General features: G+C 37.9%; 2 protein-coding genes across 2 annotated transcripts; one reads left to right on the plus strand and one right to left on the minus strand.

The window, feature by feature from the left end:
• LOC130589558 (uncharacterized) lies at positions 1-513 on the minus strand. The gene has a single exon (XM_057390850.1). The coding sequence runs from the start codon at positions 511-513 to the stop codon at positions 1-3; it is 513 nt and encodes a 170-aa protein (XP_057246833.1).
• A 1,049-nt stretch (positions 514-1,562) lies between these two features.
• LOC130589378 (uncharacterized) lies at positions 1,563-2,853 on the plus strand. The gene is made up of 2 exons (XM_057396344.1): positions 1,563-1,770; positions 2,196-2,853. The coding sequence occupies exon 2, from the start codon at positions 2,244-2,246 to the stop codon at positions 2,838-2,840; it is 597 nt and encodes a 198-aa protein (XP_057252327.1). The 5' UTR covers positions 1,563-1,770; positions 2,196-2,243; the 3' UTR covers positions 2,841-2,853.
• The last annotated feature ends 20,799 nt before the right edge of the window (positions 2,854-23,652 follow it).

Genomic DNA, 23,652 nt, shown 5'->3' on the forward strand with positions numbered 1-23,652 from the left:
CTATGGCCACTGGCCTCTTTGTATTAGCGCTTTGTCAAACTCTTCCCCCCTGATGAAGTCATTAGCCTTCCCCAGGACTTCTGTGAGGCATGTCATCTTTTTTCTGCCGAGGTAACTGCGAAAGGGGGTACCTTCTTTCAACCCCGTCATTAAGGCCAATACGGCTACCTCCTGCTGTAGTGTCGGAATAGTGACGGCTTCGGCATTGAAACGCCCGACATAGTCTCTCAAGCTTTCCGTCTCCCCCTGTTTAATAGACATTAACTCACCGGTTGTTCGTTCGCGACGCTTATTGCTAACAAAATGTGTCACGAACATGGATGTCAGCTGTCGGAAGTCAAACACAGTTGCCGGTGGAATGCTTTTGAACCAGGTCTGCCCTAATCCGGTTAAGGTGGATGGGAACACCTTACACCATACTGAATCAGTATCAGTGTATAACATCATATGGCCCTCATAAGCCGATAGGTGGTCCTCTGGGTCCGTCTTACCGTCATACTTGCATGTCGGCATTTTCAGTTTTTCCATGGGCTCTTGTAGGATTGCCGTGGAAAAGGGGGAATTCCGTAATGACACTTGCGCTCTACGCCGGTACTCACTCCGGCTTCTCGGCTGGGAGGAACGCTGCTGAACCTCGGTATCCTGCGCCTCTTCCTCTTCTTCCTCCTCATTCCCCACCTGCTCTGTGGGGGTCTTCGAATATGCCACCTGATCCTGGTCATGTCGGTCTCGCTCACCTTGGCGGCCCGTCCATGGTGTACGAAGTTTTCTCACCGGACTGTGGGCTCTGCTCAAGGGTCGCTTTGGCCGGGACCGGTCGGTGGAGTTCCGCTAGCCATTGCCTGGAATACCTCTGCCGCGCTTCTCAGCTGTTCTGGGGTGAACATGTGCTGCAGGGTATGGAAGATGTCTTCCTGGGGGGTCTCAGGAGTTTGTTTGGTCGTGCCAACAGGGGGCCGACTTGTCTTAGCGGCCGGTAAGGGAGTCGTGTACCCCGGGGGTGCTTTTTCCACGGGGACATTGTTTTCGTCCGTCTCCGGCATCCCTAATGGTTGCTTAGGATCCATAAGGGTTGTTTGGATGCAAGGGATGGCTTAGACTACAAGGTATTGTTCGCCCCTCCTTCTAGCGCCAATTGTTCCGGTATGGGACAAATCACAGGGTTCTGAACCGGTAAGTCCTTGTATTCAAACCGGGTTGGATTCCTGCAAAATAGAATAAGTGAACTAGCCTCGGGGGTTGATCCGAGGAACGCCCCTCCGATGCCTAAGTCAGTATTAGGTTTAAAGCCGGTAGCTCTCAAGTATAATGCATTGGGATTCGTGTACGTACCTTATGACTCAGATCAACGGAGTATATATAGGGACTTGATTAAGCCCATCTCTTGGTTGGGCCCGGGAATCACGGGAGGGATTCCCAAGAATATTCCCTTAGGATATATTCTTATCTTTTACAGAAACTATATCCTTTTAGGCCCGTAGGCGCTGCAGATATAAAATGGATCTTAGCCCAGACTCGTAAGCCCAAAAGCTAATAGACCGGTATCAATTGAACCGGTATGGAACTTAGTCAGCCCCCATACACACGCCTCTACATTTGGCAATCAAATATAATCGTTTTGACCATGTACAAGCTTTCTTTGAGACTTGGGAACTTGCACGTAACTCGTCGTTAGAGGTCGGATGGTTAGTGGAACTTCTGGAATTACAAAACAAGGCTGGTAAAACCCCTGGCGATCTACTAGGAGAATCATCATGTCTACCTCCTGAAGTAAGTTATACTTAAAGAACCCATCACTGCAAAGTTTAAGTAGTTATTTCATGTAGCATTATGACTAGCTCACACATCAATTTGTCATTGTCGTCTTTGAAAGTAAGGGGGGAACATTGAGTCTCCTTGAGCTCTCATAGCATAGCACAAATAACAATACAAAAAGGGGTCTACTACTGTTTTTCAGAAAATGTACTAATGAACTTTTTTTACAATACAAAACTAAATTTACTTTCAAAGTACATCTCTCTTTTAATTTTTGTTTGAGATCGGAGAGCACCATATTCAAACGAATACAATATGTATTATGTTTTTTCTTTAGTGGAATTATGTATAATGATTTAGAAACAGACATAAGAAAGAGTTCATCATAGAAGTGAATTCATTACTACTGACATGCAAGTTCCTTGTATATCATTCTATAGGTTGAAAGAAGTATTGGAGATAACATTGAAATGATTGGTATCTGAAGCATGTGGGGAATTCCTGCGATACACATGAAAACCTATGTAAACACAATGGGTGTAATAGCAGCTCTTCTGACAACAATAACGTTCACAACAGCATTCACTGTTCCTGGTGGACTCAACGAAATTAGTGGGATTCCAATTTTCATGGAGAAGGCAGCATTTCAGGTTTTTATGATCTCAGACGTGGTGGCAATGTGCTTATCAATGATGGTTTTATTTTGCCTCTTGTGGATCATGGCTACCAACAGGTTGCGCAATTCATTAATGATAATGGATTTCAGCATATTGTTGCTGTTTGCATCAATCACTGCAACTCTGGTGACTTTCATTACGGGTCTTTTTGCAGTAATGTACCCGCGCAAACCTTGGATCGCTATTGTCTCTGCGGTTCTCTGCTTTTTCCCAGTGGTGCTAGTTGTCAAGTATTTTGTCGTCCATTTAGTTCTCCCTCTTAGTAAATTTTATCTTATTCTCAAAAGGACGTTTAGGATGCTTGTTGCAGAATTACATACTAAATTTAGTAAATGTTACAAGAAAATCCCAAGCAAGCCCATAACAACTAGCCAAGCTCACATTTCTCGTGCCTCCATTCCTGTCTAGACAAGATAATTACTTGGTGTTACTCCTCAATTACAGCAATATAATAAGTGTATTATTATTTGAAATATATATTTTTAATTTTACATTGTACAACTACTATGTTTTATCTTAATTCTAAATATTATGTTTGCTAAGTGATGTATTGATGTATGCATTTTGTTTCGAACAAATTTTACCTAAGAAAAAAGGTCATTGATCTTAATAACTCAATTGAATACATTGATGTAGAAGATAAAAAAAGACATTAGAAGAAAAAGAGAACACAAACTTTTATATGAGGCATGCCACACCTTCAACTAATGGTGTGGCCACTCCCTTTTCTCTAACTAACCCCTCCCCCTCTCTCATGTTGTCACGCCCCTTTCCTTTTTTCTCTCATTTTTTTTTTAAAACTCTTTCTTTGTTTTTTCTCTCTTCTCTCTTCTCTCATTTTGTCCTATTTTTTTGCCTCATTTTCTCTCTCCTCTTATCTCCCCTATTTTTTTCTAATTTTCTCTCTCCTCTTATTTTCTCTAGAATTTTACCATTAATTCCCTTCCCCTCCTCTCAAGTACGCCTCCCCACCTTCTCTCATTTTTTTGTAAACTCTTTCTTTTTTCTTTTTTCTTCTCTTTAATGTCTCTCATTTTTCCTATTTTTTTGCCTCATTTTCTCTCTCCTCTTATTTCCCCTATTTTTTTTTCCTATTTTCTCTCTCCTCTTATTTCCCCTATTTTTTTTCCTATTTTATGATACGAGGAACCCATTACTTCATAATAAGTAACTATTATTATTTGTACCCTTGTTTTATCATACGAGTAACTCATTTATTCTACAAGTAACCCTCATATATATTTTCAAATGACCGATTATATTATAAAAGTAACCTCATTAGTTAATAAAAGTAACCTTAATTAAATGTATGAGTAACCTTATTTATTTGTTCGAGTGACATCATGTGTTCACAAAAGTAAACCAAATTATTATATAATAGCTTGAAATATTTATAAAAAGTAACCATAATAAATGTACAAGTAGCCCATTAATTAGTTCATAAAAAGTATCCCCATTATATATATAAAATAATCTTATTTATTCATAAAAAGTAAAACGCGTTACTTTTCAATGTTAAAGTGTTACTTTTAGTGAATTAGAGATTACTTTATCGAATACTAAGGGGTTATTTTACTGACACTAGAGATTACTTTTTTATAATGCTAAGGGTTACTTTTACTGTAAGTATAGGTTACTTTTTGTACCTATAAGGGTTACTTTTACTATAAATAGGGGTTACTTTTACTGAAAGTAAAAGTTAATTATTGTAACAGTAAGGGGATTACTTTTACTATAACTAGGGGTTACTTTTACTATAATTAGGGGTTACTTTTTGTAATGTTAAGGAGTTACTCCTACTAAAAGTAGGTGCTACTTTTGTAATTATAAGGGGTTACTTTTATTGAAATCAGGGGTTACTTTTTATTTATAAGGGGTTACTTCTACAGTAAATAGAGGTTACTTTTTGTAATTATAAACGGTTACTTTTACTGTATGCAGGGGTTATTTCAGTTTTTTTGGAGGGGTTTACTAAAAATATGGGTTACGTTTTGTAATTATAAGGGTTACTTCTACGATAAATATGGGTTACTTTTATTGAAACTAGGGGTTACTTTTATTGAAACTAGGGGTTACTTTTACATTTATTATAGGGTTACTTTATTCTTACGCAAGGGGTTACTGTTTGTAACAGGAGTTACTTTTTAAAAAATTAAGGGTTACTTTTTCAAATACAAAGGTTACCTTTTTGTAATGTTGAGGGGTTACTTTTTACTGCAAGTATGGGTTAGTTTTTGTAAATATAGGGGGTTACTTTTATTGAAACTAAGGATTACTTTTGTTAATTATAAGGGATTACCTTTTGTAATTATAAGATGTTACTTTACTAAACAAAGAGTTACTTTTTATAATTATAAAAGATTACTTTTGTAATTATAAGGGGTTACTTTTACTGAAATTATGGGTTACTTCTTTTGTCTGCAAAATACATCCATCCTTGTTGCAACTTTCTCCAATCGACCTTCCAAACCGTTGACTCGATCAATCCAACTAAGCCAAGGTATGTAGTCTCCCACACTAAAATTCCCAAGCAACTTCATGGCTTCCTCCAAAAGCTTTTCAAAATTAACTCCTCCATGATCACCACTATATTTTCTTCCGAAGGATGCTCTACATATCACGTCATTCGTAAATGTCATAGCAATCTCCCTTAAATTCACCACTGATGAACAAGATCTCTTAATCTTTTCAACTATTAAACCCACCACAAATTTCAATACCAGACATCAGACCACCACGCCCTCCCCATCACCACCACAACACCATTTTCTCTCTCTCTTCCACTTTATAAATAAATAAAAACTTAAATTAGCATTTTCCGTATCAATTATTTCACAGCAATACTACCACAAACGGTGGCAGCAAATTGAAGAGAGGAAGAACAAAGGAGCACCGTGGCGGCGACGAAGCGGTGGCACCACCACCATACTCGCGCAACAACAAACAGCAAGAGGGGAGAGAGAGAAAACGAGAACATCAACGGAGTCAGCACAACCGAAAGAAACAGGGGTTTCGCGAACCATAAGGAGAGCGAAAGGAGCAGCAACAACTATAGGGCAGCGGTGGTTCGACGCGGCTTCGCAACCTCGACCTCTGCATAAGATTGATTTTGAATTTATTGTTGGTTTCGACATTGATAATGGCAGAAATTCGTATCGAGGTTTAGGGTTTTGAGAGAGAAAGCAATAAGATGAGGGAAGCGTGAAGAAGAAGATGGAAAAAAAACAGACGCTACATTCTATTTTTTTTTTTTTTTTTTTGAGATGATGTCACGCGCCAGCCACACGGTTTATTTTCCGTGTGGCGTGTTGCACAAAAAACGGACTGAGGACAAATATTTCTCTTGAGAAGCCTCTCCTCCAAGTTTTCTCGCGGTGCACGTTAGCTTAACGTGCACCATTGCCATGGTGAGAAAAAGCGTGGAAAATCTCAAGGAAGTGAGCATGGAAAACAAAAGCAAAAGGCTAGAGGACCTTCGTCGGAGTCTCAAGCTTTGCATACCCAATCACTAGATGGGATTATGGGAATCGAGGCCTTGAATTTTGGTGTGGGCATTGGTGAAGTTCTTACTCCAAGAGCTTCAGTTATGGAGATACAACATTAATATGAGATTTGCCACACTTTTAATGAATGGCTTCAATCCATTCAAAAGAGTGCTAGCAATAGAACTGCAACACCAGGTAATTCATATTTCCTATCCTACGCCAAGATGTTGATTGTGATGATGAATTACTAGGAAATAATGAAATACTAGAGAATTATAATCAGTTGAATCAATCGAATGCTCACAAGGTGAATCAATCTGATGATAAAAACTGAAATTGATCATGTGCGTGTAAGAAATGGATGACATACTGGAAGAGGTAGATTATTAGCAATCTTCATTTATTTGTTATGTGATTGGAGAAAACCCTCCTGCTCATGTCATGGAAGGATTTTTGCGTCGAGTTTGGAAGACTTGTAAAATTGATAAGGTTGCAATTATGAAAAAAGGAATTTTCGTGGTGCAATTTCAAGCAATGAATTCAAGGGATACTGTGTTGGCCGGTTGTTAGAACAAGAGTAATCGCAATGACAGAAGAGATATAATTTCAAGACTGTGCCGTGGTAGGAGACCACTGACTTGAAAGCAATTACGGCTTAACAAAGGTGGTTATCGAACTTGGTAGGAGACCACCTTTTCCACATAATGAGACTGACTAAGGGAAATGCGACCAGAGACTCTCTTAAGTCTTACTCCTAAAATCACATCAGCTTCCCCCAAATCTTTCATCTCAAATTTTGAAGACATAAAAAGTTTAGTATCATTAACCACCTTTAAGTTGTTACCAAAAATCAGCATGTCATCCACAAAAAGACATATAATAACACAATATGATCCTATCAATTTTGAATAAACACAAGAATCAGAGTTGTTTACAATGAAACCATTTGACACAGCAGTACTATCAAATTTTTCATAACATAGTTTTGGTGCTTGTTTGAGACCATATAAGGACTTCCTCAACTTGCACACTTTATCTTCTTGACCTAACACCACGAAACCCTCAGGTTGAGACATGTAAATCTCCTCCTCTAAGTCACCATTCAGGAAAGCAGTCTTAACATCCATATGATGTATAACTAAGTCATGAATAGCAGAAGCTAGCAGGGTCCTAATGGTGGCTATCTTAGTCACAGGAGAATAAGTGTCAAAGTAATCTAGTCCTTTTCTCTGAGTGAAGCCCCTGATGACAAGCCTAACTTTAAACCTCTCGATAGTTCCATCAGGTCTCAACTTCTTTTTAAAGATCAATTTGCTATCTATGGTCTTTGATCCCTTAGGTAAGTCAGTTAACTCCCAAGTAGAGTTAGACACTATGGAATCTAACTCGCTCTTAATGGCCTCTTTCCAAAAACTAGCATCCACAGATCTCATTGCCTCATCAAAGGTCTTTGGGTCCTCTTCTATCATGAAAGCATAAACTAGTTCATCACTCAACAAGTCAACACAATAACTTTCAGATAGAAAAGCAGTAACAAAATCGAAACCAAAGTCTTTTGCTACTCTAGGTCTTTTACTTGATCTCCTAGGCTCATCTACAACAGAAGAACTACTAGCATGCATATCAACTGAACTACTACTCAAAGTCAAATCAGCAGGAGTATCGCTAGTAGGTAGAACAACATCATGCGTAGAACAAGTAGATAAATCAAAAGCATGAGAAGAACAAGAAGGCACAGATGCAACATCACTCTTTTTCAAAGGAAAAACATGTTCAAAAAACTCAGCATCTCTGTACTCACAAATAGACCTATCACTCAAAGACATGAATCTATAAGCAGCATGAGCGTAACCAATGAACATAGCATCAAAAGTCTTAGGTCCAATGTTTGACTTTTTATAGTCAGAAAGCCCAACTTTGACTAGACACCCCCACACCCTCAAGAAACTCAAGTTTGGAGGATAACCCTCCCATAGCTCATAAGGGGTCTTATCTAACCTTTTGTGAGGAACTCAGTTAAGAACATGACAAGCTGAAAGAACAGCTTCCCCCCACATTTCATCAGGCAACCAAGAACTTACAAGCATAGCATTCATCATATTTTTCAAAGACCTATTTTTCCTTTTAGCTATACCATTTTGTTGGGGTACATAAGGAGCACTAAGTTCATGAATGATTCCCAATTTCTCACAATGGTCATTCCAAGAGTTCTCATATTCTCTACCCCTATTAGACCTAACCCTCTTGATTTTTCTATCAAGTTGCTTTTCTACCTCGGCCTTATACTTTATAAAAGCTTCCCCTGCCTCACTTTTGGCCTTAAGGAGGTATAACTTAGTGAACCTCGAGTAATCATCAACAAAGGAAATATACCAGAATTTTCCTCCTCTACTTCTAGTGTTATGGAAGTCAGCTAAGTCCGTATGAACTAATTCTAGAAGTTGGGTGGTCCTTTGAGTCATGGTTTTGCAAGGTTTCTTAGTAAATTTTGCTTCAACACAAACATGACACTTAGAAAACTCGATTGAGGACAGATTAGGAATCAAGTCTAAGGTCCTTAGTCTCTTAATAGAAGCAACATTCACATGTCCTAATCTACTATGCCATAAATTTAAAGACTCGGCAATATAAGCAGAACCACAAACAGTTTTATTAATAGTAGGAACAGAAGAAACAACATTTAAAATAAACAAACCCCCACTCAGATACCCTTTCCCCACAAATTCCCCACCACGAGTCATTACAACCTTGTCAGCCTCAAAAATAATTTTCAAACCAGCTTTGTTTAACAAGGCACCAGACACTAGGTTACGACGCATAGTAGGAACATACAAGACATTTGAAAGGGAGAGGGTTTTTCCAGAGGTAAGTTTTAGAGTGATCTTTCCTTGTCCAAGCACTCCAGCAGTTGTTGCATTCCCCATGTAAACGCACTCACCTTCTGTTGCATCCTGGAAATTATGGAGCAGCTCCTTGTTCGAACAGAAATGCCATGAAGCCCCGGTGTCCAGAATCCAGTCAGAACTGTTTTCGACCATGTTTGCTTCAACAACCACAGCAGCAATAACATCATCAAAAACAGCAAGGTTAGCCTGAGGAGTTTCCTTTTGGACAGATCCTTGGCGTTGAGGACATTGGTAAGTCTTATGATCAGGCTTGCCACATACATAGCACAAAACAGTCCTCTTTTGAATCTTACCATTTGGTTTGTTCAATTTTCCTTGCTTCTTACCTTTGTTGAATACCTTCTTGCCCTTACCCTTGAACTTATCAGAACCTGACGCAGCAGCAGATTCCACGAGATTAGCTTTGGTAACATTGACAAGAACCGAGTCCTGATTATCCTTGATTCGGTTGGCCTCTTCAATCCTCATATGACTGATTAGTTCCTGAAGAGACAGGTACTCTTTCCTATGTTTCAGATTGTTACGGAACTCCCTCCAGGAAGGAGGAAATTTTTCCAGCAATACATTAGCCTGGAAAACTTCACAAATTTTCATGTCCTCTTTTAGCACATCAGCACACAGATTTTCGTAGACATAAACTTGGTCCATGACAGGCTTGTCATCAACCATTTGGAAATACATCCACTTTCCTACAACATACTTCTGTTTCCTAGCATCATCAGGCCCATATTTTTTCTCAAGTGCCTCCCAAATCAGTTTAGATGACTTATGAACCATAAATAAATCAAACAGATTGTTAGTCATCAGATTAAGGAGATGGAAACGAATAACTTTATTATCTTTTTCATATTTTGAAATTGCATCTTCATTTTGCTTAATAACAGTAGCAGAAGGAGAAGATGAATCAGCAGAAGTCGTAATGGCAGTAGGACAATCATTGAATAGAACGTAGTCAACATCCAATGGCTCGAAAAACATAAGAAGTTTCTGAGCCCATCGTTTGTAGTTATTTCCATCAAGGAACTCGACTTTGGACAGATGAGCCATTGATTTGGTTGAACTCTCAGCCATTGCGAATAATAGTAATTGCTTTCAAATTGTTAGAACAAGAGTAATCGCAATGACAGAAGAGATATAATTTCAAGACTGTGCTGTGGTAGGAGACCACTGACTTGAAAGCAATTACGACCCGACAAAGGTGGTTATCGAATTTGGCCGGAATGCTCCCCAAGGTTAACACGGTAGCTAAGTATGCCACCACTAGCAAACTAAGCTTTGGAGAAAAGCATGAAAACCCAGGAAGAGAGAAGAGAAGGAAGAAGAGAGTGTTTTTTATTTGTGTGTATTTTACTGATCAAAAAGCTCTGATTTTATAAGGAAAAATCAGGCAAAAAACGGACATCAATAAGTGGGCGGATCATTAGGAATTTGCCATGAATACTGTAATGGTAAAAAAGTTACAGAATTCCAACGGTCACACACGCGCAGCCCCCGGGTCCAAAACTTTAGTTAAGTTAAGTTTATTCCCCAAAGCCCAAATCCCCGGTCCGGGCAGGCGGCGCGCGCACGTGTGTGATAGCAAGCCCAAACCAAACATGACATCCAACCACAAAAGCATCTCTAGAACCAACTCAATAGAAGGAAGGAGGGAGGGAATATAAAAACAAGGAGAGATTCCCTCCCACAAGCAATGTGGGACAAACAACAAAATGAGCCAAGGCTTTTCCAAGCCTTAACTCCAACACCGATCATTATTTTTTTGACAAGAAACCATTAATCATGAAGCCTTCAATGACATAAATAGGTTTTGAAAAAGAGACTCAAAACTGTACTAATCTGGGTGCAGTCGAAGCTGAATCTTAAATACTAGAGAGAGAAATCCTTGCATAAAATTGCTTCTCAAATTGGTGATCCTATCAAACGTGATGAAGCAACAAGGAATAAGGATATATTGCAATATGCATGCTAGGATTTTAATTGAGGTTAAATTGGACAGGAATTCCCTAAATTCACTCAATTTTGGAATGAGCATGGGGAATGAACTAAGGTGTCATTACTGTTTGAATGAAGCCTCAACAATCAACAATGTCATTTCTATAAGTCTATTGGGCAAACTAGCCAGGACTGCATGGTGAAGAAAAAGAAGTTTTGGGTGCCTAAAAAGGTTCAGGAGCCTGCCATATCAGCCTCAAATGTTCCAGCATCACCACCTATGGTTCAGCCTGCAAAGCAACCAGTGCAAAATTTGAATAAGGAGGTAAGTTAAGAGGAGATTCAGAAGGTTTGCATTTGGAAGAATAGGAACCTTGCTCTATGGGAGCATCATATGCATACAATTAATCACACAATTAAAGAGATCAAGTATACGGTAAAGAATAGGATTGTATAGATACTTAGTGACAAAGTAAATGTCATAGATAGAGAATGGATTAAAAACATGTAAAGGTTGGGCATCTCCAAGTAGTGGTGTGTGAGTTTTTGCTAAACTCATTATAGGTGTATGGTTGTTTGGTTAATCTACTTTCTTACTTACCAAAAAAAAAATATAATTATTATTAATATTGACGTAATGGGATAATTATTAATTTCATTGATACATTAGCAAAGGCAGGCCTATATAAATTAAAGGGTCCTAGATGGCACAGGCTCCCTCAAATAAATAAAAAGATATGTGTATTTTATATTTTTTTTTTTGGTTTTTTCACCAGGTACCTCTGATGTTTCTTAATATTCACCAGGTACCCCTCATGTTTTCCAAAATTCACCAGGTACTCTTGAGGTTTGGTAAGAAAATCCTGAAATACCTCTGCCGTTAAATTTCCGTCAACTTTGTTAGGTTTCCGTCCAAATCATTCATATTAACCCAAATTAACTCTAATTAATTAACCCTAATTAAGCTCTAATTAATCTTAATTAACTAACCCTAAAATCCTAACTAACCCTAACCTAACCCCACCACCCCCACCGAACCCCACCCCCAACCCCAACCCCATCAGCCCCCCTGCAGCAGCCATGCATTCCCCCCCTCCCCCTCCCTGGCAGAACCCATGCAGCCCCCTCCCCTCCTTGGCAGAACCTATGCAGCCCCTTCCCCCCCCCCCCCCCCCCACCCCCTCTCCCTCCCCCTCCTTAGTGCAGCCCCGCGTAGAACGGTAAACCCACCAGATTCCATGCACTTTACCACCAGAACCCACGCGGCCCCCTCCCCTTCCTTCTCCCCCTGCGCCGCGCAGCCCCTCCCTCTCCCCCTCCCAGACCCGAGTTTCCCCTCCCCCACCCCCGTCGAATTCTGCCCCCCCCCCCCCCCCCTACGCAACCCCCGTCGAGTTTTGCTCCCCTCCCCCGTCGTTGCACGATATTCACAAGACTAGAACCAGAAGGTTAAGGAAGTTCAACAGGGTTGGGGGAGAAGAGCGAAATTCGACGAGAGTTGTGCAGGGGTGGGGGAAGGGGCTGCACGGCGGGTGGGGGTGAGAGGAGGGACTGCGCGAGGGGTGGGGGTGGGGGCTGTTGGTGGGAGGGTTGGGGTTGATTAAGTTTTTTAGGGTCATATTTAACGGAAAGTTGACGGTAGAGTCACGTTTTGATTTTTCAAAACCACAGGGGTACTTGGTGAATTTTGAAAAACGCGAGGATACCAAGTGAATATTAAGAAACCTGAGGGATATCTGGTGAAAAAACTTTTTTTTTTTTTTTTGCTTTGCTTCAAAAATTCATGATATAGACTTTTCAGTGCTTCCATTTCCCAGACTGTAATATGCTCCAGTGGTTATAGGTACATCCATGTACAATTGTGCTGGTTCAATCCTCTGTTGGTCAATGTTTTTGGTATAACTTTGTTTTCTTCTTTCTTCTTTCTTTTTTCTTTTTTCTTTTTTCTTTTTAAACAATATGCTTTTTGGTTCGCTTGAAGCCTTTGTCCTTCATTTTTTTTTCCATTTAATATCCATTGTATTAATTATTTATAAACTAACAATTCATGTTCTACTATTATATCTCCAACTTTGAGTATTTGATCGTCATTTTTTTTATCATCCACTGAAACACTTCCACTATATATCAATATATGCACTTTTAATATATGCAATTGTGTAAGATGTTAAGCTCGTTGATCAATTTCTATTTCTAATTATCAACTTCTTATACTTTGTAATAGTAGACAATTAATTAATAAACTAATCGGGCGATGTTTCGAGTCAGTTACAATTATTAAGTATGTTATTATTCATAAATTTTATAATTGATTTTATTAGTTGCTCGTAACTTTCCGTCTAGTGCATAGGTTGTTTTTTTTAAAAAAAAAAAAAAAAAAAACTTCTAAATAATCGGGGATAAAAATAACATTTTCAATCGAATTAGTAAGAAAATGTTATTACCTTAATAAAAGTGTTAGTGATCATATAATTAAGAAAATAGCTTTTCTATGTCTTTATAGTACATATAATTATAAGACTTTATTATATTTTACTTTGAAACATTAACCATTGAAATTGTAATGGTTTGGTGGTTAAACTCTCACATTTCATTTCAATGATCATGTGTTTGATTCCTAGTAGCTACACATTGTTAATATTTTTTAATGAGATCATAAACATGTGTATTAGAAGTTTGAGAAGAGAGTCACGTGGCACATATATGAAAGAGTGTCATGTGGCACCATTCAATTTAATTCTAACAAATTAAATTTAGTTCAGTTCAATTATGTTCATACAAATTGAAGTAAATTCGATTCAATAGGACATAATTTTAATATTAAGGTTTATATAATCTAGTAGATGATTTACCCTTTAGAGGTCACCTAGACAAAAGTGAAACACATGATTAATTTGAGGATCCTAAATACTATTGATTATGCACTAAATTTAAGATATGCTGTTAGATAAACCCAAGTAGGCGTAGCCGCGTAGACAATAACGCTCGTCAACGTCCGCTCATTAGTGTGTATTGTGTAGACAAGATTAGTGAAAAAGTCTTGTGGTGGGGGAGTCTCTTCCTTGAACAAGTAACAACTACTTTGCAATCAGAGAGATGTCATTACTGATTAATAATTGATGACTACAAATTTCTAGAAAGGTGGAATTGTTCTTGGGTCAATCGTTTTTGTTGGCGTATTAGTTAGTGAAAAAATATACTATATCTAAAGACTAAATTTGAAAAAAAAAATGATCTATAACTAATTAAAGTTTCCTTAAACTAGATGATGAAATCATAGTAATCTCTTCTTATTATTATAAAGTGATATAGTTTGAAGAATTCTGTGAGTTTTCTAAAGGGTACTACATACATTTGGAAAAAACTTGGTTAACCCATCGGGTAAACTACCCACTGGGTAGACTACCCACCCCATAATATAAGGTTGTGGTAATTATGATAGTGGAATCTAACTAGACTTAAATACTAATATTTTAATTATCTATTAGTAGCGGGTAGTCTACCCGGTGGGTAGATGTAGCAATGTCACATACATTCTCTCGTTCTTTTAATTTTGAATGTAAAGTTGCAACATCGTATTAGATTTGTGTGTTACGTTTCTATTTTTCAAACCGAAAATGTTGTGTACAGAAATTGTAATAGATACTCCTTCCGTTTCATTTTAATTGTTACACTTTGATATTTTACACTATTCAGAAATTTCACTTTGACCATCATTTGTGATTTATACGCGAATGAAAATATAGTCATGTGGGATCTTGTTAGATTCATCATAACATGTATGTTATTAATATGTACTTTTTATAATTTTTACAAATACAAAACTAAAGATATATGTCCTCAAAGTTTTGCATTGGCGATAACAAGGTTGTGTACTTTGAAGAACACTCTCTCTCTAAAAAAACTTTTCTCTGCCTTCTCTCCTCAAAACCCTTCCCCCAAAATAAACCCTAGGAACTCGTCGGAGTTCCGGCGCCGCGCAAGCCGCCAGCGTGTTCTTCAGTGAGTTCCCTCTTACTTTTTCGTCTCATTTTTCAGTTTTCTTCTTGTTAATGGTTCTCTTAGGTTTTCGTTTTCTTTGCTTTCCGTTTATTTTCGTCGGTGGTTTCCGGTGTGGTCTTTTCAGTTTCACTGTTCGCCGGTTATAAAACCCACCTCGCGTCACTTCAATTTCTGGTGGTGCATTTGGTTGTGGAAAATTCGCCCTTAGTGTTGTATTTCCAGCAGATCTCTCCCCCTCCCCAAGTGGTGCGTCTTTACACCCTCCCCTGTGTTCGGTGTTGTTGGGCTTCCCTTCTCCCCCTCCCCTGGCGTCGCGTTTGGGCTTCCCTACCCCTTCCCCTGCCTAGGTTAGTGTTAGTTATTTTGGGCTTCCCCCACCCCCTCCCCCCTAGGTCAGTGACAGTGATAAGTTTGGGCTTCCCCTTCCCTACCCCTTAGTTGAGTCCAAAGTGATCAAAATCTGGGCGTCCCCTTCCCCCTCCCCGGTTAGTGTCTAGTTTACCAAACACTGTTGTTGTTGGTTATCTGGCTCTCCATATTCCGTAGTGCATGTTGGAAATACATTATAATTCTTTAGTTTATGGGTGCGACTAGTATGGGTTTTGTGTCTTCTGCAATGAGCTGCTTGATGCTTGTGTTAATTGCTTGAGGTCGTTTTGTTTTTGAAGTTGGATCGGGTTTTAACGCTTGGTTAGGGTTTGCGTAGCAAAAAAATTCGGTTGGGCTCTGTTCTGTCCGATTTTGAACATTGGACGTTTCTTCGAGATATAACTCTAGTTCGATCTCAATTCCGCTTGGTAATGATTTTATCCATCACCAAATCTGAAGACGGCTCCCCAATTTGTTAATTGGCATAGCGCATTCACACAACTGAGCTTCTCATCAATGGAGAAGTCTTATATACCCGTCCAATACGGTATTGAGTCACATGGAAACGTGACTCTTCCAGGAAACCTGGCTTTAGAATTCCATGTCACGGAAGGTGAATGGGATTGGTCCTCCGTTCGTGAAATCAGCATTCCCTTCCCTAGCAGAAGAATTCTAATTCAGTTACCTATTAATCGGCTCTCCTGATCATGCAGTTTCATCCTTGCTTAAATTATGTATGCTTGTATAATAGTTATGTAGGAGTATGTATCAGTTTAGTTTCTTTTGTATTTGTAGGGTTGTATTAGCATTAGGTTGTACTTTCTTGGTTTAGTAACTACAAAGTCCTTTCTCAATCTAACACCATAACTGTTCCCGATGGAAGAAAAGTACCTGTAACACACATTGGTATAGGTCATGTCACAGCAACCTTGGTACTCCACAATGTTCTTTATGTTCCAGATTTTACTTTCAATCTTATTTTTGTGCATCAACTTTGCAAGGATTTGAACTGCACTATTAGTTTCACTCATGATCAGTGTTTTATTCAGTACCATTGCCAGACAGGGCAATCCATGCTTCTTGATAAGTTACAAGGAGGCCTCTATCAAGTCCATATTCAAGATTCATGTTCTGCTATTGATGAATCACCTACTGCTACTCAATGCTTCTCTGCTGTAGATCAAGCTAAATTGTGACACCTTAGACTTGGTCGTTTACCTTTCCCAAAAATAAAACAGTTGTTGCCTGATTGTGATGTAAGTCATTGTTTACATGATGTCATTCAAGTATGCCCTGCAGCAAAACTTCCTAGGAAGTCTTTTCCTCATACTAGTATCAAGACTACAAAGCCATTTGAACTTTTACATATAGATCTATGGGGTCCTTATAGAGTCAAAACTCATACAGGTTGTACTCAGTTTATGACTATAGTAGATTATTACAGTCGTGACACTTGGATTCATCTTTTGAAGTTCAAATCTGATGTTATTCATATTATGGATACTTTTCTTGCTTATGTTCATACATAATTTTCTACACAAGCTCTATGTGTTAGGTCAGTTAATGCTAAATAATTCATTGAAGGTCCTATGCAAACTCTTTCTCGATCAATCAAAGGGCATTATTCATCAAACAAGTTGTGCAGATACTCCACAGCAAAATGGAGTGGTTGAACGCAAACACAAGCATCTATTGGAGACTGCTAGAGCTTTGTCTTTTCAATCTAAAGTACCAGTCACTTCTTGGGGGGATTGTGTTCTTTGTGCTGCCTATTTGATCAATAGGATGCCTCTGTCCAGCCTATACAACACAACTCCTTATGAGAAACTTCATCATTTTGTTCCTTCCTTAGATCATCTAGGACTTTTGGTTGTTTGTGCTATTTTTCCACAACCAAAGTCCATAGATCTAAATTTGATCCTCGTGCTCTTCCTGGTATTTTCCTTGGTTATTCTGTCACTCAAAAAGGCTACAAAGTATGGAACATTTACACGAAGAAACTTCACATCACTAGAGATGTAGTTTTTCATGAAAGACATTTCCCTTATCACTCACCCTCTCTTATTGCTCCTTCTTCTCCTATATTCACTCCCTCTTCCACCTATGACTTCTTCATTGATGATGACTATTTCCCTCCATCCTCCACCCCTCACCATCTTAACATTGATCATCTTCTGTTTATATAGACCCACCTTCAGATGCCTCCCCTATTTCTCCCACTAACACACCTTCTTCCAGCCCTTCTTCTAATCATTTGTGTCCTGATTCTACAGTTTCCACTCAAGTAGTTGACATCATTCATCATATTCCTCTCTCGATTGTTCCTAGACATTCTACCAGACCCCATAAGCCCCCCTCTTATCTCAATCAATATTATTGCCACACTTCTTCTTTCCCCAGTCATTGGTGTAATGTCATTTCCTATGATCATTTACCACCTTCCTACAAATATTTTCTTTCTAATACTTCCACCATTCTCACAGAACCTACATGTTATTCTGAAGCAGCTTCTAAACCTAAATGGATGTTTGCAATGCAAAATGAAATCCAAGCACTCAATGACAATCACACATGGGACCTAGTGGATTTACCAAAAAGCCTATTGGGAACAAATTGGTTTATAAAGTCAAGTTGAAAGCAGATGGAACATTGGAAAGATGCAAAGCAAGACTTGTGGCCAAAGGCTACAATCAAAAGTTTGGCATAGATTATGAAGAAACATTCTCTCTTGTGGTTAAAATGCCTACTATTACGGCCCGTTTGGTTAGTGGTTATAAATAGTGGTAATGGTAATGAAATTTAGTGTAAATTTGTAAAAATTTTCACATGTCCATAACCATGGGAATGAAACTTTATCACAAAACATGGGTTTTCCTTTATAAATTTTCATTACCACCTAATACCACCTTCCCAAGTGGTAATGGATAGTAATGAGATTTTAGGAAGAAAATGGATATCTTGTGATTAAGTAGCATTACCATTGGTAATGACATTGAATTTCTAGTACAAATTTACACTATAATGCATTACTATTCCCACCATTTATAACCTCTTACCAAATGAGCCGTTAGGTGTTTATTAGCTCTTGCTGCTAGAAAACAATGGCCCCTTTATCAACTAAATGTCAACAATGCATTTTTGCATGATGACCTATCTGAAGAAGTATACATGAAAGTCCCTGTTGGAGTTCCTAATCTTGACAACAAAGTTTGAAAATTGAAAAAAATCTCTTTATGGCTTAAAACAAGCCTCCATGCAATGGTTTGCTAAACTTGCTAGTGAGTTAACTTCCCAAGGCTTTCACCAATCAAAATATGATTATAGTTTGTTTATCAAACACTCAGGCACTCATACTACATATGCAGCAGTCTATGTAGATGATATTATTCTTACTAGCTCAAATTTCTCTCAATTGCTCAGCTCAAGCAGCATCTTCATTCTACCTTTGGCATTAAAGATCTGGGTTTCTTGCATTACTTCTTAGGGATTGAAGTTGGCTACCTCCCTGAAGGCTTCCTTCTTATCCAGAAGAAGTTTAGCTCTGAAGTATTGGCTGAAAGTGGTCTTGATCTATCCAAAAAGGTTGTTACTCCTCTCCCTGTCAATCTCAAATTACAAGCCACTAGTGGTGACTTACCCACCAATCCAGAATCCTATAGATCTTTAGTTGGGAAGTTGAATTTTCTCAATTGTACCAGGCCTAATTTGGCTTTTATAGTCCAAACTCTCAGTCAATTTATGCACTGCCCTAGAACATCTCATTGGGAAGCTTTGCACATACCCTCAGATATCTCTCTCACCCTCTTGGCCAAGGCATCCTTCTTAGAGCAACAAACACTCTTACACTTCAGCATTTTTCAGATTCTGATTGGGCTGCATGCTCAGATTCCAGGAGGTCAGTTACTGGTTACATTCTCTTATTGGGTAATTCACCAATTTCTTGGAAATCCAAGAAACAAGCTATTGTCAGCAAATCCTCTTCAGAAGCTGAATATATATAGAGTTATGGCTTCAGCTGCCTCAAAAGTAGCATGGACAGTTAGATTACTAGAGGAATCGGGTGTAATAAATTTGAAGCCTATTTCTCTACATTGTGATAATCAGAGTGCTCTCCACATTGCTAAGAACCCATGTGTTCCATGAACGTACTAAGCACATCGAAATAGATTGTCATTTTACTCGTGACAAAGTCTTAGAACGCCTCTTACATCTCACTTATCTGCATACTCAATCACAGTTAGCTATGTCTTTACTAAATCTATGCCTTCACTTCATTTTAAGGACCTCCTTTCCAAGTTGGGCTTGTTTGATTCTTCAACTCAATCACCCCCAACTTGAGGGGGGTATTGGACAATACTCCTCCAGCTCAGCAAATCAGTTTAAATTAATTACTTTATTTATTCAATTTGTTATATCAGTTAGTTAGTTACATGGTTGTTATAACCACCTGCCTGAGCTTGTTGTAAGTAGTGTATATATAAACTACAATCCTCTCTCTACTATTCCATTCATTCAATTATGTACAAATTTTTTAGAGAGATAATAAAGTTCTTCTAAATTCTTCTCTCCTATTTCTCTAGAATTTTGTAGCTTACAACAATTAACAGGTTCGATGCCAAGAACTCCTCCATCTTGTTTTCTCTCTCTTCATTCGTGATAGATTCAACGGCGGCGGAGGAGGGTCAAATTTGGGGTGGTGCGAAGTGGGTTGACCCACTGGCCTTCGTTCACGGCCTGGGTGGCGGCGCAGGGGTGTGGATTGGGGTTTATAGAGAGAAGTGGGATGAGGGAGGATAGCGAAAGAGTTAGTTTAACGGATTAGCCACCAATTAGCGAAATAAGGTCACTAGATAGAAGTTTTTCTCTCTCCCCTCTCTCCTCTCTACTTTCAAAAACCCTAGCCTCCATTGTTGATTTTTAAAGGGGCTTCCATCGGTTTTTACCGTTGGAAAGCCCCCACCTTTGCTTTTTTTATTTGTTTTTAGGTTTCCAATAACGATTTCTCCCTCGAAAGACAGGGTTTTCGATCTCCTTCGTAAGAAAAGGTTTTCGATCTCCTTCGAAAGACAAGGTTTTTCGACCTCCTTCGAAAGACAGGGTTTTTCTCCTCTTTTAGAGGGGGAATTTCTACAGGTTACAATCCGGGATACTAGATCTAATGGATTGCCGTGAAATTATTTTGTTGGTGAAGAATTATGCGGGATCACAAAGGTTATCAATTTTTCGAATACGGTCAGATGAATCCGACGGAAATCATCCTCACGACTACAAGGGATCGTTAGATTGTCTCTCCAACAAGGCTGTATTTTCCAGCGATATAAGCGGAGATGTTCCACATTGCAAGATTTGTTGACGATCGTAGTTTTTATGAAGGAAATTTTTGTTTGATTCAACTTATGTATTTGTTTGATTCGATTGCTTATGTAGATGTCGTATGACTTTTTATTAATGAATTAATTTTACTATTCAAAAAAAAAAAGGTCACTAGATAGAATTTGTCAAAATTTGGAGTCATTTTGTGTAATATTTTGTTTTGCCTTGTCACTATATAGAAAAATTAAAAATTGAAGGCCACCATCTAAAATTTTCTTTTTTTTTTTACTTGCTTCATTCTCTAAAGAATTTTGATTTTTTTATTGGATCATAAAAACTCACTTTCTCCATATTTCTTTCCTTTTTTTCGTGACTAAATAACAACAATTACAACTATATGATAGACGACTCATTGGGATACATTCGATCAACAATGCCCCTGAAACGTATAAATATTATAGGCACTATACACACAAACAACTAAGTAGTACTTGGTCTAGTTGTAAGATTTGTATCTCACAACCTTGAGGTTATGGGATCAAGCCCTAAAAAGACACTTTGGTCTTTGGGGGTGGGATTCCCTTACCTCCCTCCTTCCCCACCTCCAAAGGGTCTTACATATGTAGATAAGTCGGTCAGATTAACCTGTACGAGATTCCGACCCAGTAGGACACTTTTCATTTTAAAAAAAAAAAATATTAACATGGGTTCTTGTTTTATTCATCTCAATGTGTATTTTACAAATCATGATCAACGTCAGTCTAGAGGTTGTAAGCCCTCCTTACATATTTTTCGTGACAGGTAAAGCTGACAATTATCCATGGGTGAGTGGATTATCCACCCATCCCTCCGAATAAATGGGTGAAAACTCACGGTAAAGCGGGTGATGGGTGGATAGGGTGGTGAGTCGGGTCGGATATGGATGATATTTTTGGAACCCATCACCCGTTCCATCCATCCACTCGTGTGTGTGTGTGTGTGTATATCTATATCTATATATATATATATAATATATATATAATATATATTTATATATATATATATATATATATATATATATATATATATATATATACACACACACACACACACACACTTCCTCCGTTTCTTTTTATTTGCAACACTTTTTTTTTCATCAACTCCAATGCAAAATTTGGGTAGGAGAAAGGTAAAGAGGAAAAAAAAAAAGAGGGTCCCATGTGATTGGAGAAAGATAGAGAGAAAGGAAAAGCAAAAGTAGAAAGTGTTGCAAGCTAAGTAATTAATTATTTCCCGTTTAGGAAAGTGTTGCAAGTAAAAAAACGGAGGAAGTATATATATATGTGTATATATTATATATATATATATATATATATATATATATATATATATATATATAATATATATATATATATATATATATATATATGTGTGTGTGTGTGTGTGGGGGGGGGGGAGATCACATGAGAATGCTCCTTACATGAGAAATCAGAATGAATCTCAACCACACGATTGAGTTGTTAGAGTTACAACACTTGTTCATTAGAGTTATACCCTCCTAAAAAAAATTTGAGCCCAAAAAAGAAAAAAAAAATTTGAATTTTTTTCCTAATATTCTTTTTTTTTTAGTTATATCACTTTTTCATTAGAGTTACATCACTTATTCATAAGATTATAGCGCGTAAAATTCATTCTCATTTCTCATGTAAGTATGCATTCGCATATGAACTCACTTCATATATATATATATATTATATATATATATATATATATATATATATATATATATATAGTCACTTTATTGTTAATCTATGAGATTATGCTTAATTTTTCATATATTATTTTCTTTAAAATTGTTAAGTTTAAAATAGTTTTTTTAGTATCACCTCTTTCCCATCCGCTCCAAACGCCCCACCCGCGGTAGATGAATGGAGCGGATCTCGGTGAATTTCTTGGCAGGTGATGAATGTTTTGGATGGAGATTTGGGTCGCGGGTGATGGGGCGGATGAAGGTTCACCCGACGACTCATCTCCGATCCATTGCAATCTCTAGTGACAAGGGTTGAATTCTCACCACTTAAAAAATTACAAATATATAATTTTTATAGTTTTTTCTTATGTAGCTCAAGATAGAAAAGTTTGAAGTTGTTTCTTGAAAATTAGGAAAGAAAATGTAGCAAATAAAAAAAATCGAGGGAGTATACGACTAGCTTTCTCAACAGATTGATATGGTTCAATAACTTTTTGTAATCAACTATTTGACCTTATTTACCAATTTGCCACCAATTTCTAAGCAACTTTCTCCTTTTTAACCAAATTGCCACTGTTTTGTATAATTTTTTGCACTAAAATGATTACACTTTAGGCATTATTCATTTAAAGAGTTTTGTTTAGGATCAAGGTTGGCTTAGAATTGATCAAATTAGTCCGGTTCGAAATTTTTCTGGGTTTGGGAAGAATCTTCTGGTCCAGATTTCGGGTTCGACCCAAATTATTTGGATTTGGGACGTGTTTTGGGCATGCCAAAAATTACTTTTTAGTCTAATTTTCAGCGCAACCCGATTCCGCTATTTTTGTCCCGAAATTGTGGACTTCGGATACAAAAAAATTGGCCCGAATTTTGGCCCGATCCACCCGACTAATGGACAATTTTTTATGGATGGCCCGACCCATAATCACCTCTAGGTTGACCTATTGGTTGTAAGGCGTTCCTTCCTCTTGATGTTATGACAAGGGTTTGATACTTTGATTCTTGACCCTTACAAGAAGGATCTCTAATTATATTCCCTTCCTTGTAAGAGAATTTTTCTTACCTTTAAAAAAATAGAAAAATAAAAGTAATAAAGTGTTCACATTTGAACATTTGCAATCCGTCGATGGTGCACATAGGTGTACCTAGATCAAGGTGCGCATGGGTCAAAACGCAGGTCAGCAAAACATAAAACACAACTTCATTAAACTAACAACGCACGAAATGAACACCTTTTGATTTCCAATGAACACTGAAAAACATAAAACCTATTTTTTGAATTCATTATTTTCATTTTTCCACACAAATTTTCAGAGACTTTCACTAATGGAAAAAACCTTAACGGCCTGTTTGGTAGTTGTTAATAAATTGCGGTAATGGGAATGAATTTTAAGTGTAATTTTATTAGGGAAGCACCCTTAAAATCTCCATGGGGAGGCATTTTTTCTCCATGGGCAAGCAATCTCACCCCTAAACTTGTGTTT

Source organism: Beta vulgaris, chromosome 7 (genome assembly GCF_026745355.1).
Source record: "Beta vulgaris subsp. vulgaris cultivar EL10 chromosome 7, EL10.2, whole genome shotgun sequence".
Taxonomy (NCBI): domain Eukaryota; kingdom Viridiplantae; phylum Streptophyta; class Magnoliopsida; order Caryophyllales; family Amaranthaceae; genus Beta; species Beta vulgaris.

Coding starts and splice junctions, on each gene's coding strand:
- LOC130589558 (XM_057390850.1), bottom strand. CDS start 513: ATGCCGACATGCAAGTATGACGGTAAGACGGACCCAGAGGACCACCTA.
- LOC130589378 (XM_057396344.1), top strand. CDS start 2,244: ATGTGGGGAATTCCTGCGATACACATGAAAACCTATGTAAACACAATG.